Source organism: Ipomoea nil, unplaced genomic scaffold (assembly GCF_001879475.1).
Source record: "Ipomoea nil cultivar Tokyo-kokei standard unplaced genomic scaffold, Asagao_1.1 scaffold0176, whole genome shotgun sequence".
In the NCBI taxonomy this organism is placed as follows: domain Eukaryota; kingdom Viridiplantae; phylum Streptophyta; class Magnoliopsida; order Solanales; family Convolvulaceae; genus Ipomoea; species Ipomoea nil.
This window is the reverse complement of record NW_017616604.1, coordinates 438,055-453,184: the sequence shown is the minus strand read 5'-3', so window position 1 is coordinate 453,184 and position 15,130 is coordinate 438,055. Positions and strand designations below refer to the sequence as shown.

At 34.3% G+C, this 15,130-nt stretch overlaps 2 protein-coding genes across 4 annotated transcripts; both read left to right on the top strand.

The window, feature by feature from the left end:
* Positions 1-2,289: 2,289 nt before the first annotated feature.
* LOC109176590 (protein S-acyltransferase 24-like) lies at positions 2,290-7,299 on the top strand. 2 transcript variants are annotated; one of them, XM_019326051.1, is made up of 3 exons: positions 2,290-2,547; positions 3,161-3,301; positions 7,223-7,299. In XM_019326051.1, the coding sequence occupies exons 1-3, from the start codon at positions 2,386-2,388 to the stop codon at positions 7,238-7,240; spliced, it is 321 nt and encodes a 106-aa protein (XP_019181596.1). In that variant the 5' UTR covers positions 2,290-2,385; the 3' UTR covers positions 7,241-7,299. The 2 variants fall into 2 exon arrangements, with proteins under 2 accessions (XP_019181596.1, XP_019181594.1); XM_019326049.1 differs by lacking the exon at positions 7,223-7,299 and having other exon boundaries at positions 3,161-3,348.
* A 1,627-nt stretch (positions 7,300-8,926) lies between these two features.
* Positions 8,927-13,616, top strand: LOC109176578 (uncharacterized methyltransferase At2g41040, chloroplastic). Of its 2 annotated transcripts, none has more exons than XM_019326044.1 (8): positions 8,927-9,361; positions 10,714-10,814; positions 10,903-11,043; positions 11,272-11,353; positions 11,757-11,950; positions 12,031-12,142; positions 12,280-12,384; positions 13,041-13,443. In XM_019326044.1, the coding sequence occupies exons 1-8, from the start codon at positions 9,200-9,202 to the stop codon at positions 13,050-13,052; spliced, it is 909 nt and encodes a 302-aa protein (XP_019181589.1). In that variant the 5' UTR covers positions 8,927-9,199; the 3' UTR covers positions 13,053-13,443. The 2 variants fall into 2 exon arrangements, with proteins under 2 accessions (XP_019181589.1, XP_019181583.1); XM_019326038.1 differs by having other exon boundaries at positions 8,928-9,361; positions 13,335-13,616.
* The last annotated feature ends 1,514 nt before the right edge of the window (positions 13,617-15,130 follow it).

Here is a 15,130-nt window from a genome sequence, read left to right as displayed (position 1 = left end):
GTAAATATATTTATGTTCATAATTTTATCATAGGAATTCACACATAATAATTATTAAATGACAAAAATTATATATATAAATAAACCTCATATATGGTATATTTTTATAACATATTTTCTGTGCATTGCACCGGACAAATACTAGTAATATTTATAGTGTGATTTATATCTTTTGTATGATTTATAGATTATTACATAAAATCAAGTCATATTGTGCATATTTTCTAGACAGGTTTCTATACTCATTAAAAAAAACTATCCATTTAATTTTAGAAAAATTGTTATTTATACCTCTAAAAAATGTGTCAATTATCAATGTCATTTTTGAATTATTAGTTATATAAATGTTGTCACTCAATTTTTAAAACGTGACATATATTACCCATTCCTTAAATTATTAGTGGTTTAAATGTGGTTACTCGTCGTTTCACTTGTTCGAAGACCACATTTTTTTTTCCTTTCATTTTATTTCTTCGTTTGTTCTCCTTCCGCCAACAAAAATGTTTCTCCTTCTTCCTATTAGAAAAGGAGTTAATATATGTCCTTTTTTAAAAATTGAAAAATAATATTTACATTATTAATAATTTAAGGGTGACGATAATAATTGACTTATGTATAAGAAGCATACATTACAATTTTTCCTTTTAACTTTTTCAAATGCAAAGAAATTCATATGTGTAGACATGATATACGCTTGCTTTCACAATCTTTGCACGCACAAAAACACGTCTCCTCATTATGCAATATTGTGTAAAATAGTTCTCGATGAGTTGTACTATATGTATTCACAAATTTTACTCCTTTAAATTTATTTGTAGATGTGGTAGACGTTAATATGTTATTTTCTTCACATGAATTCCAGTAAAAGTTATAATATTCAAATTTTATATGTGAAATAAAAGTTAGAAGTAGAAAATGAGAGTATTTCATTCTTGATATCTTTTATCATTAATATAAAATTAATTTATCAAAAACAAAATATACTTACGAAAGAAAAGAATGTTGATTTTTAAGATATATTATTAAAAATATAAATATATACTCACAAATTTTACTCCTTTAAATTTATTTGTAGATGTGGTAGACGTTAATATGTTATTTTCTTCACATGAATTCCAGTAAAAGTTATAATATTCAAATTTTATATGTGAAATAAAAGTTAGAAGTAGAAAATGAGAGTATTTCATTCTTGATATCTTTTATCATTAATATAAAATTAATTTATCAAAAACAAAATATACTTACGAAAGAAAAGAATGTTGATTTTTAAGATATATTATTAAAAATATAAATATATACTCACAAATTTTACTCCTTTAAATTTATTTGTAGATGTGGTAGACGTTAATATGTTATTTTCTTCACATGAATTCCAGTAAAAGTTATAATATTCAAATTTTATATGTGAAATAAAAGTTAGAAGTAGAAAATGAGAGTATTTCATTCTTGATATCTTTTATCATTAATATAAAATTAATTTATCAAAAACAAAATATACTTACGAAAGAAAAGAATGTCGATTTTTAAGATATATTATTAAAAATATAAATATATACTATTTTAAATAAAACTGATTGTAGTAAAAAAATGATTGTAATATTTTATAAATAAAACAAAAAAGGCGTATTTTTGGGTATGTTATTTTAATAAAATATAGTAATGACTTGTAAGTATAAATTTATAAACAATCGTTATACCCTACACCAGGCCGCGCCTCCCAAACGACGTTGTTTTGGGAGGCGCGGTAGAAAGTTGCTGGGATTATGTGTATTTGTTCACACAGTTATGTGTATTTGTTCATACAGTTATGTGTATTGGTTCATACAGTTATGTACATTTTTTATACAATTATGGAAATTCTTTTTATACAATTATGTACATCCGAATCAGAAAATTTGTGTGTATTATGTTAATAGTTGATGTGTATTATGTTAAAAGTTTATGTTTATTATGTATTATGTTAGATTATGTGTATTATCTTTTAAAAAGAGTACGTATATTTTGTTATATAATTATGTACATTCATGTATACAATTATGTGTATTCTAGTATAACATTATGTATATTCTTGAACAACGGTTTTTTTTTTTTTTTAAGAAAAAACTACTGCCATTCACTGGGACGGGAAATTTCAAAGAAAAAATAAATTAAAACGACGTCATTTTGCATCTGGGCGCATATTGCAACGCGCGCCGTGATGTAGGATATAAATTGCCATCAATTTTCAATACAAAAAAAAGAATGTTATAATAATCTGATAAAATGGAATGGCTCAACTTGGGTTTTATGATCGGCTGGCTAACTGCATTAATCATTGACTTGAAATTAGTTTGGAATTTGGAGTTTGGAACGGTGTTGATGGCCTCGGAGATAGCGGTGGTGGAGGATGAGATCGAGTTTGAGCAACGATGTCTATACGTCGGCGGCGTATGGAGACAAGGAGAAGCTTCAGAGATTGGTAGAGAGCGAGGGTTACTCAATCTCCGACCCTGATGGCCACTTGTCTGCTCTCAACAATCGCACTGCGGCGGCTCAGTACATCATTGAGGTGTTTTAAACACTAAATTCTATAGTTTAATTTGCAACGTACAATTCCATCATATTAGCATCTTCGTTCTTCAATTCGTTCCCTCAACCTGCATTATTGTTTTTCCTAAGCTAGCTTCTTCTCTTCTGGAAGCGTTTGAGCTGTAAATTATTATTATTTTTTGTTTAATTTATTGAACTAAAGAAAATTGCCAGAATCTGAATTATATATGTGCACCTTTGTTAAATTTCTACTTTATTTGTAAAGTTTTTAATAAAATGCATCAGGAATTACAGGCAGGAACTAGTTGAAATTGGACATTATTTGCTCATGTACCAATGTGGAGGCTGTGATATTCGTACAGTTTAGAAATATAGGTTCAGTGTATCCATTCAACCTTGAGAGTTGAGATGAGGGTTATATGCTGCAAGGTTTCCTTTCCTTTTTTTTTTTTTTTTTTTTTTTTAAAAAAAAAAAAATCTTTTTCTTTTCTTGAATTTCTTTGCCATTGTGGTACTGTTTTTTAATTTGTCCAGTTAGGATTCAGCCTAAACATGCTGCTCTTTGGCTAATATTTTTATTTTTGTATGGTGATATCATTTTTACAGAAATAATATGATGATATCATTGGCAGCATGGTGGAGATGTTAATGCTGCAGATCATACAGGACAAACAGCATTACACTGGACTGCAGTTGAAGGTGCAATCCCAGTTGCAGAGATTTTACTCCAAGTGGGTGCTCGCATAAATGCTATGGATATGTATGGTTATCAGGTATGTATTTTGGATACTTTTATTGTTTAATTATCCAGGGTCTCTTTACCAACACAATTATTCCAAACCTTTCTTAGGGCTTCTCGATGCTTAAAGGCTCACGCACTAGTCAGAACGTGACAACAGAAAATTATCCTAAAGGCTCTTATACCATGTTACAAAAGTAAAGAGAAGATTTCTGAATATGTTGTCGTATAGAAAAGATAATACAAAGCCCTATAAATACACGCTAGAAGATTTCGAAAAAAGAAACAAGTTTCCATATGCATACCTACCTAAATCCCTAAGACTGCATAATCTATAGAGATTCCATATATTGGCCCTGTTTGGTAAAAAGTTGGCCTATAGGCCAATTTTGGCTTATTTGACCACTATTAATTGTTTGATTTAGTTAAAATATCAATATAAATGTTTGATTAATTAGCTTTTTGCAACTTCAAAAGGCTAAAATTGAAAAAGCTACCCCAAGTAACTTTTTCAATTAGCTTTTTTAGAAAAGAAATTATACCAAACAGCTAACAGCTAATTTACCAAACACTTTTCTACAATCAGCTAATGTTATCAACTATTTATACCCTCTAATTAACAGCCATTTTACCAAACAGGGCCATTATATATATTCCATAACAAGCACCAAACCAGATACCTAGCTTACAGACAACTCAGTTGATAAATCACACTCAATACATAAAAGCAAAGTTACTTGGGTGAAGCCACCAAGATGACAAGAAGAATATAAGCCCTGCTCTTTTGTTAACCATACTTCTTTCTTCTCCCCTGAAAGAACACCTTTGAAAGAACTTCATCCATCTTCTTGTTATAATATGATCTGCATTTGCTGGACAGCAAAAGTGGCACAAAGATTCCTCCTAGACCCCCAACAAATCCTAAGACAATGCCAGTGTAGATCTCAGCATGGTAAGATGATTCTTCCTCCTCTAGTTCTGGCAGTGGAGATGCTGGTTCTTTATTATTGCCACTACAAGACACATGAAGTGGGAATCCACATAGCCCCTTGTTTTTCACGAACGAGCTTTCCTCGAAGGTTTTAAACTGGTTGCCTTGTGGAATCCTTCCAACGAGATGGTTGTAAGATAAGTTCAAGAAGGACAAGAAGGTTAGGCCTACAAGCTGGTCCGGGATATTTCCCGTGAGGCTGTTGAAGGACAGGTCCAGTGCTTCCAAATCTTTCAAGTGTCCAAGAGATGGAGGAATATTGCCTGTCAGGGCATTTTGAGAGATGTTAAGGAGACGAAGCAGTTTAAGCTCTCCAATGGTCTCTGGTATGCTCCCTTGGAATTGGTTATTTGAAAAATCGATACAAGTGAAGAAAGTAAGAATTTTATCTATTTTGTAGTTTGGATTTCCTTTCAGAGAAAGCGAGACTGAGTCTTGATAGTAAACCTTCCACGCTGCTGAAGTGAAGTGCAAGTAGTCAACCTCTAACTTTGCTTCATCCCTGTCAACCATAATTGCTTTTAGTTCCAAGAACAAATTGGGTGGTAGGATTCCACTGAAACTATTGGAGGCTAAGTCAATGACCTTCAAGCTTGGCCAGCTGCTGTTTACACCAAGTCCAGGGCAAGAAATGCTCCCATGAAATTGATTGGAGCTTAGTACAAGTATGTGCAAATTCGACAATTGATCAAGCCAACAAGGAAAGGTATCACTTATTCCATTGTTTCCAAGATTTAAGACCTTAAGCTTTGTGCAGTTCACCAAGGATGGAGGAAGCCGCCCTTCCAAGAAATTCTGGCTGAGATCCAATGTCTCCAAAGAACAGCTTTGCAGAAACACTTGTGGTATCTCGCCGCTTAAATGGTTTCCTTTAAGATTGATTACACCAAGGTTGCTGTTATTTTGAGCCAGACATGATGGCATTGTGCCTTGCAGAGAGTTGTTGGACAAGTCGAACACTTCGAGAAGGGCTGCATGGCACCATGAAGGCGGGATTCTTCCACTGACTCTATTGTTGGCAATGGAAAAGAAGCGAACATTTGGGAGCTGATCACCAATGTCAGGAGGCATTGTGGAGAAGTTGTTGTTTGAGAGGTCCAAATGCACTGCTGCTCGTGGCAATGGTGGAACCTTTCCGCTTAGCAGATTGGAATGTAGATCAAGGTAATCATGGCGACCGTATTCCATTGGCTCTTGGATGTGTGTTAGATGATTGTGAGAAAAGTTGAGATATCGGACATACCCATCATTGACTCCCCATATCCAGTTAGGAATTTCTCCGCTTATAGCGTTGCTGGAGAGGTCTAGCATTGCCAGTCTAGATTGGTTTTTCAGAAAATGAGGAATTTGCTGCAGATTGCAAGAGGCTAATGATAAGCTTTGGAACTGAGGGAAGAAGGGAAGTTCTGCTTCACTTATGTTTGTCTCAATTGCCAAGTTGTTATAGGACAAGTCAAGAGAGTAAGTATTCTCAAGGTTTTTAAATTTGGTTAGCTGTACAGTACCACTGAATTTGTTCGAAGAAATTGAGAGCGATGAAAGGTTCTGAAGTTGAAAGAAGAATGAGGGTATCGGCCCTTCCAAGTTGTTGCTACCCAAATCAAGATCTGTCAGTGGAGAAGTCACATTCTCCAAATCAATTATTCGGCCAGAAAAATTGTTTATGGAAAGATATAAGAACTGAAGTGATGGCAGGGAAAACAGTGAAGCTGGGATCAGCCCGGAAAATGAATTGTTATTCAAGTATAGAAATTCAAGATTGTCAAGGCCATCCCAGTGAGAGGAAGGAATTTCACCTGAAAATTTGTTACTAGAAAGGTTTACAAGAGTGAGGTTCTTGGACAGCTTAAATGATGGGATTTCACCAGTAAATTTGTTACTAGAAAGGTCTATAACAGTGAGGTTTTTGGACAGGTTAAAAGATGGAATTGAACCACTAAACTGATTCCTAGACAAACTCACATGAACAAGATTGGTAAGCTTTCCAATAGAAGCAGGGATTGATCCACTAAAATTGCAATCTGAAAGGTCAATATGAGACAACATTCTGAGGTTTCCAATGGACTCAGGTAAATTCCCAGAAAACTTTGTACTATAAAGTGACAAACTCTGAAGAGATCCATTTTCTGGGAAGTCTGGCAAAGACCCCCCAACCATTTCATTGTAACTTAAGTCAATGGTTTGCAGCGTTGGTACCTGGAATACTTTCTGATCAACTGTTCCACTGAAGTTGCAACTTACAAGGCTCAAAACAGTCAGATTGGTGAAATATGAGAAGAAGTCTGGAAATGGAACAGAGAAATCGATCCTATCAAGCTTAATAACCGAAACCAATCCTAGTTTCAGCAAGAGAGACACATCGAATCCCCCGGTGATTGGCTCGTTGCTGAGGTCCAGGCTCGTAATATATCCCGCACCATTGCACCCCACACCAGGCCACTTGCAGCAGTCATCCCTTTCATCCCACTGCACCAGTTTTGTCGAGGCCGAAGGATCAAAAGTAAGATTACTTCGTATCTGGAGAAGCGAAGCCTTCTGGTCTAGAAGACACTGGCCCAGTGCATTCATCACATTTATTCTGAATAAATTTGAGAAAAGTAGGACCAATGTAATAGTCCTGGTAAACATCAACACCCTCATTTTATCACCAGATCAAGAATCGGCTGATGATTCTTACATAGGCATATCAGAAACTGAGAAACAGATTTCTTAGTTCTTGAGGTGTAGAAGAGCTGAAATTTATATCTTTTGATTCTCACATAAACAGATCAGAAACCATGGGTTGTTAGTGTATGAAAGCACCTGGCATTGGGTCAATGAAGTACTACTTGTTACGGAGTACTTAGCTTACTTGGAATTACTAAAATATTTCTTCCATTGTCCTGAGATCTTTTTATAGATTATCTTGTTGGATCCACTAACACATGTCTGAATTATTTATTGTTCATTCTTGTCTTCTTGCAGCCAGCTGTTTTAGTGTAAAGAAAACAAAAAACAAATGCATCAGCAGCTTGTAAACACTGACAGAATGTTTGTGTTTACAGAAGATTGGGAACCTGAAAGAAACAAGCTAAGGTTTCAGCCAGGAAGGAGTGAAAGCAAAGCATGTTTACATTGATACTTAATGTAATATTTATGCTGAAATCTTGCAATTTTATTGTCTTTAGTAATGATGGGAACTGGGAAGAGCCCACATGTTTGTTAGTTGTTACAGATTACATGAAGAAAGAAACAAAGGGAATTAAAATGTTTTGGTCAAACTAAGGAAGCATAACAGATGAGATAGGTACTAGGTAGAAGTGTGTAGGGAGGAAAATTGTGCCTTTTCAAATAAAATAATCAATTTTTATTCAGTTTTTCTCTATGCTTATATGGCGTGTTCTAATTCATTTAGAAAAAAAAAGTGCTCCACAGGTCTTATTACTTTTCTTTTTCTTCTATCAATAAAAGCACGACACATGGAGGAAGTTTTATTCAATGAGAGTTCATATATAATTTTTTTTAAGAATAAAATATGTTATTTAATAGTTTAAAAATTATCTATAGATATGAGTGTTTTCTTTTTTCGTAAATTAGTCTCTATGTGCAGTTCAAAGCTGATTGATCAAGAAAATATGACTTTAACAAAAAATCTATATAGATTAAGTATTTTATAGTCCAAGCTGATTGATTCATATCTAAACTAGAGTCCATCCCTACTTGGTTGATCCTAGTCTTTCCTAAGTTCACAACCGAAAAATTTAAAATCGTTTTAGACTTTGAGACCATTCTAGACTTTGAGACCAATGATTCGAATTGGATCTTTGAACTAAAATCTACTTATAACCATGACTGATTGTTCAAATTTGAACCTCAAACACTCGAAGTTAATGTATAAATCTGAACAATCATGATTTTTTATTTTTAAACACGATGACAACCGCATACAATCACAATCTGAACTCATTTGACCTCTTTTTCAAAATTGAATTAACTCAAATCTTTTTTTATTTATTTTTATTTTTTTAATAACAAAGGAGACATGTATCCGATAATATGTATTGAGTAAATCTTACATTCTTACGATGTAACTTATATTTTAACCAACAAAAAATTACAAAGTAAATTAGTTTAAGTTATTAAATAACTAATCAATTTAAAGATCAATCTGACTAAAAAAAAAAAAAAAAAAAAACCTAGAAGATCAATAGCATAGTAACTATCTAACATACTTTTCTTTCAAAAAAAAAACTAAGGGCTCGTTTGGTTCGCGGAAAATATTTTGAGGGAAGTGAAATTGGAATTCCATGGAAAAACGATTACTAAGAAAATGAATTTCATTGTTTTCGGAATACTAATTCTATTGTTTGGTTAGATTTGGAATTGTAAGGAATAATGAGTATAAAGACCTATATGCCCCTACAAATTAATAAAAGTAATATAATTAAAAAAGAAAGCAAGGGTAATGTAGGTAATCTATTCACTTTTTCTTCCCATCTTCCATTCCTCAAATTTGAGGAATCCATTTTACATTGAAAAATGAATTCCATGAACCAAACACTAAAAAACAACATTTTCCTTCACTTTAAGGAAAAACATTTTCCATTAACCAAACATCCCCTAAATATTTTAAAATATAAGATTTCTGGCCTGAAAAATTAGGTAGTGAAGTATGTGGCAACTGCACATCCTCAGAAACACAGAAACATATGAAAAAGGAATCAACTTTCGACAGAAGAAACTCTATTCCAGAACTTCAGTTCATCCACACAAAATAAAAAAAAAAAAAAACAAAAAATGAAACAAAATCACCAAAGTTTTCCTCCTCTCCTTCTGTCGCTGGTGAAATCTCCGATATACATAGGTCTGATTGCGTTTATATACTCTCACAGTCACAGAGAAACCAGTAGGAACAAAAGAGAAGAGAAAGAAACCCTTCATAGGACATAGTCATATACTGCCATGGCTATTGCTGCTCCTGCTTCTTCGCCTTCCATTCGCATAAGCCATCGAAGTTCTTTATTCCTGAATTGCCCTTCTGTTTCTTGGAAATCCCAGTATCGTCCTCACTCTGTCGTTCTTCCTAGTAGAATCAGAGCAAGCTCCACTCTTGCTGTTGAACCGGTAAATTTCTTTCTTTGCGGATAGGGAAATTGGTGGGGTGAAGTTAAGTCTTTTTATGGTTTTTGTTAACATGGGAGTGGAGATTAATATTACCCATAGTTTTTTTCTTTGAAAATATGAAGAGAAATCTCGAATTTCAGGTAATTGGTGAAGAAAAATCTTGAATTTAGGGACTGATTGTTTTGTGAGAATGGAATTTTCATTTGATCATGGACCAAACTGTTTGGCTAATCTTTGTGGTGTATTTTTGTTACTGTGATTGCCCAATTGTAATTGAGCATCAATTTATTTTGTGCCTAACTGTATTGTGATTGAGTGTTGAGCTTTGCTTTGAAGTTGTTGGGTAGGCTGGAATGAGCCAAGTTCTGATCTTTATGCCTTAAAAACTCAATTATTTGAGGGAAAATTACATTTTTTGTGCTTCGGTTATAACCGTGGTATAGACTTAATACTTGAGTTATATACTTATATGCATAACCATTTTTTAATTCTTGTCAAACCATGAGGTGTCCTGAGCAAGCCCTAACTGTATTGTGATTGAGTGTTGAGCTTTGCTTTGAAGTTGTTGGTAGGCTGGAATGAGCCAAGTTCTGATCTTTATGCCTTAAAAACTCAATTATTTGAGGGAAAATTACATTTTTTGTGCTTCAGTTATAACCGTGGTATAGACTTAATACTTGAGTTATATACTTATATGCATAACCATTTTTTAATTCTTGTCAAACCATGAGGTGTTCTGAGCAAGCCCTAACTGTAGCTGTAGTCTGTAGGACTAGGAGGCATCTTTAAGCCCATACAGTACCCAGACTAATCCTCGTTCACACCGGCCCGGCCCAATTAAGGGGTAAAGTGTTGGCCAGATTGATTTTTCCATATGACAGGGAGTTCGAACTCCCGACCTCTCTTAAGGATGAGAGTGCACGGCCACTCACGCCAACCAAGCTGGTTATATGCATAAACATCTTTAACCCTAAGTTAGGTGTGAAGTGATGATTTTAGTCTTCCCGGACTATTTCAGGGACTAAAATCGCCACTTTGCGCATAACTTAGGGGTTAAAATGGTCACACATATAACTCAAGGATTAATCCTGTATTATGTGTATAGCTGTCAAAAATGCAATTTTCCCATTATTAGATCTTCTGGAGTTTTGTTGTGGATAGTTCTTATCGATCCTAAGGTGAATTGAATGGTGTAATTTTTTTCTGAATTTTCAACTCTTCAGAGTGTAATGTGTTGTTTCATGATTATGCTCACCCCATTGCTTATTAATTTAAGGCTCAAATTATGTGGTATAGTGAAACATTGGTTGCGTTCTTGATCATATGCAACTGTTTCATTATTGCTCATTCAGGAGTTAAGTACTCAAGCTCAAACAAGTACAGATGTTGAATTGTTTGCATGCCCAGTTTGTTATGAACCGCTAATAAGAAAAGGTCCTTCGGGTTTTAATTTGTAAGTTCAGACATGATGAAATGCATTATAATGATGTTTGCATATATGCATGAGTGGTTGTGTGACTTCAAATCCTTAACTCCTACAGACCAGCAATCTATAGATCTGGATTCAAATGCAAGAAGTGTAACAAGACATATTCGAGTAAAAATATCTATGTCGATCTGACTGTTACTGCTGGAACAAAGGCGTACAATGAATTTAAACCCGCTAGAACTGAGCTATTCAGGTACAAAAATGTTCTCTGTTATCGTATTATGTTTTGATTAAATGAAGGACAATTCTAAGTACGAGTTCTTTCACTCTACCACTGAATTTAAACTAAAATAATACGTTTTTTAAATCCCCACCTCCCAGTATAACTGGCCAAAAAATTTGAAAGAACTGAAATTTTGTTAAGACTCTTGGTTTTTTAAATGATATTATATCCAGTGACTGGTGGCCTTGCCTTCTATAGGAGTCCACTTGTTTCCTTCTTGTATGAGAGAGGCTGGCGTCAAAATTTTAACCGAAGCGGTTTTCCAGGTCCCGATGAAGAGGTAAAAGTTCTTTGATTGTACGTCTGTCGTCTGGTCTTGGTAAATTCTTTGCTGGTTTAACCATTTCAGTCTGTTAAGAGTCCTACATTTATAAAAAAGAGAGACATATGGGTTTATAAGTCTATGAGTTAGACTAACTAATTGATTGGATTCAATCTTTTAGTGTGGTTTGGCCATGTGCATTATAGCCCAGTTGAGTGACCCTAGTCCAATCTTAAATTATAACATAGTATCAGAACCTGTTCGGTCCACTTTGGGTTCACCCGGTTAGGGGTATTGGTGGTGTCCAAAGCTTTTGTTTCAGGGGAGGGTTGGTGTTCGAGCTCGCTGTAGAGATGTAAAACCCAGTCATGTCTACAAATGCAATTATTTCTCTAAATTGATTCACGTGGGTTCTCTGCAGTTACAAATGGCTCAGGAATACTTTAAAGCAGTTCAAGGCGGTATTCTTGTAGATGTAAGCTGTGGCAGTGGATTGTTCTCCCGGAAATTTGCAAAGTCGGGCGACTATTCAAGAGTCATTGCACTGGATTTTTCTGAAAATATGCTGCGCCAGTGTTACGACTTCATCAAGAACGATGAAAGTGTTCTAAACTCGTACGTAACTCCAGCTACAGCAAGTTTATACGAGAAAAAAAGTCACATTTTCTGAAATTTTCCTTCACCCAAATCTGCAGGAATCTTGCGCTTGTGAGGGCAGATGTTTCCCGATTACCCTTCTCATCTGGATCAGTTGATGCTGTTCATGCTGGTGCAGCGTTGCATTGTTGGCCATCACCATCAAATGCAGTAAGTTCTTGAATTTTTTTATGGCTTTTCGACAAAGTTCAAATAGGATTGTTAAATGAGGAATCAGTTACAACATCTAACTGTGTTAAAAGACCTCACGAAATTTGATGTTTTTATTTCATCTGAACTTGCGCCAGATTGCTGAAATCAACCGTATCTTGCGTAGTGGGGGTGTATTTGTGGGAACTACTTTTCTTCGATTCCGTCAATCTACTCCTGCAATATTAAGGCCATTAAGAGAGGTGAGTCACTCATCTTTCACCTTATTTGTCTAATGCTAAGTTTCGTGCATCTAGAAATAGCAACGACAAAGAAAACTCGATGATTATTATAAATTATAATGAACTAGCATTTCTTCCAGCAAAGAGTAACTCATATCATATAGGACATCGAACGGCACATGATAATGTAATTAGGTCACTGAACCTAAAAAAACCCTACTATTGAATCTTTAAACTAACCAATTTCATGCAATTCCTCAAATTTGCAGGTTTCTAACAGGTCAACCCAAATTTAATTTTTTTTTTTTAAATGAATTATTTAAAAAAAAAAAAAAAAAAGGGACTTCGTCTCCCGCACATTCTTCGTCTCCACGAAGAAACTCTGTCTCCATGGCCGGAGACAAAGTCCTGTTTTTTTGGTTTTTTTTTTTTCTTGTTGTTTTTGTTTTGTTGTTTTTGTTGTTTTTTAAATAATTATTTTAAAAAATAATAATTTTAATTTGAGGTACCTGTTAGAAACCTGCAAATTGGAGGAATTGCATTAAATTAGTTAGTTTAGGGATTCAATTGTAGGTTTTTTAGGTTCTGTTGCCTAATTACATTATCGTGTGTCAGTTCGATGGCCTATTCGACCATTATTCCTATCATGCAGTGTCATAACCATATGTAATCGCTAGTTGGATACTTGAAGAAACCTAAGTGTATTCCTGCAAGGTTTATGCCAATGTCAATTTTAAGAACTTTTCTGTCCCAACTGGGCATTTTCTGTTAGGCGATGATCATTTGACTGTTAGGGTCGGTCGCACTTTGTTTTCTGAGTGTACTATATGCACGGTGTCCTCTCTCGACTCACATGGCCTTTTAGTTTTGTCGGACCTGTTGTAGAATCTGTTGTTTTGCAATATATCTGATGTGTATCATGTTCGATCAACAATTACTTGGTGTATAATACAAGTTGAATTTGGAAGCAGAGGGCATTGCAAGGCTACAGCTACCTTACTGAGGAGGAGATTGAAGACTTGTGCACATCTTGTGGCCTTGTCAATTATTCCCAGAAAGTCCAAGAATCCTTCATCATGTTCTCTGCTCAAAAACCATAATCTTGTGTTCTCTAGTTTCATCTTTTTGTCTCTTGTGTATCTTGTTCTTCTAATGTTACTTCCACCTTGTAAGAAGCAAACAATATAAATACAGGAAATGTTATAATGGCTTAGGGCATTTGTCTTGACCCTATATTTTTTATTTTTTCTTTACGGGTGACGTGGAAAATTCAAAGCCACTATCTGCGAGTGTACGTGTACGTGCACACGGGGTATTCTATGCAATAGAGTAGCAGCGTACACGGGGTATTCTATGCAATAGAGTAGCAGCGTACACGGGGTATTCTATGCAATAGAGAAGTAAATTATATTAATCGAATTCGTGATTTTAAGTATAAGATTGATACTTCACCCATTTTTGAGGTTGTATTAACTTATTTTGTTTTTATCAATAGATGCGATGAAATCAATGGAAGGGATTCCTAGGTAGTTTCTAGGTTGTCCCATAAATTTGTGGTCAAGATAACCCATACCTAATTAAGTATTGTATTCTACATTTTTATTAATTATTTTAGAGAAAAGGTATAAATAGACTATTGAATTATTTTGGGTAGCAATTAACCCACTGAATTTGAATAAGTTTTAAATTCATCCATAAAAAAAAAAAAAAAAAAAAAAAAGCAATTAGCATTTTTAGTAGGTTAACAACATGTTTCGATGCCATGTGTATATTTTATTTTATATGTTATTATTATTATTATCCTACTAAGTATTTGACCCTCTTCCTGGATGTCATGTTTTTCTAATTTTATTTCCTAACGTGTCGGTTACTGTATTTAAAAATGGAACAGTATTTTTTTTTTTTTGTTTAAAAAAATAATTTTTTAAATTTTATTTTAATAATTTCAAATAAAATAATTATTTTGAAATTAAAAAAAAAAAAAAAACATCCATGGCTGGCCGGAGACGAAGGGGACCCTTCTTCTCCGGCTGTCATGGAGATGAAGGGGACCGTCTCCATGGTTGGCCGGAAACGAGGCGGTCCCCACCGCTTTGTCTCCGGCCAACCAACCATGGAGACGAAAGGGTACCCCTTCGTCTCCGGCTAGCCACGGAGATGAAGGACCGACCATGGAGACGAAGGGGTCCCCTTCGTCTTTGTCAAGGATGTTTTATTTATTTATTTATTTATTTAAATTTTAAAATAATTATTTTATTTTTTGAAAATAATTATTTTATTTGAAATTATTAAAATAAATTAAAAAAAATTATTTTTAAATACAGTACCCGACAAGTCAGGAAATAAAATCAAAACATGACATCGAAGAAGAGGGTCAAATGCTTAGTAGATAATAAAAATAATAAAATATAAAATAAACTATACCACATGGCAATCCAACCTATTGTTAACATGCTAAAAATGCTAATTGCACTTTTTGTCTCCAGGTTTATGGATAAATTTGGTGCTTATTCGGTGGCTTAATTGCTATCTCCCAAATAGTTAAATAACCTATTTGTACCTTTTCCCATTTCTATGTTGATAATATCATTCTTAATGTACTTTACTTGGTAACCACAAGATTACAAGTTTGACTCTCAGTAACTGTTTGTTTAATAATGTTCGCGAACAAGCTCGTCTGTGTTCGTTCGTTTAATAATTTTTTTTTTTTTAAAACAAAAGGACGAAATTTTATCAAGGGTCCGTTTGGAAAGGGGGAAATTGACTT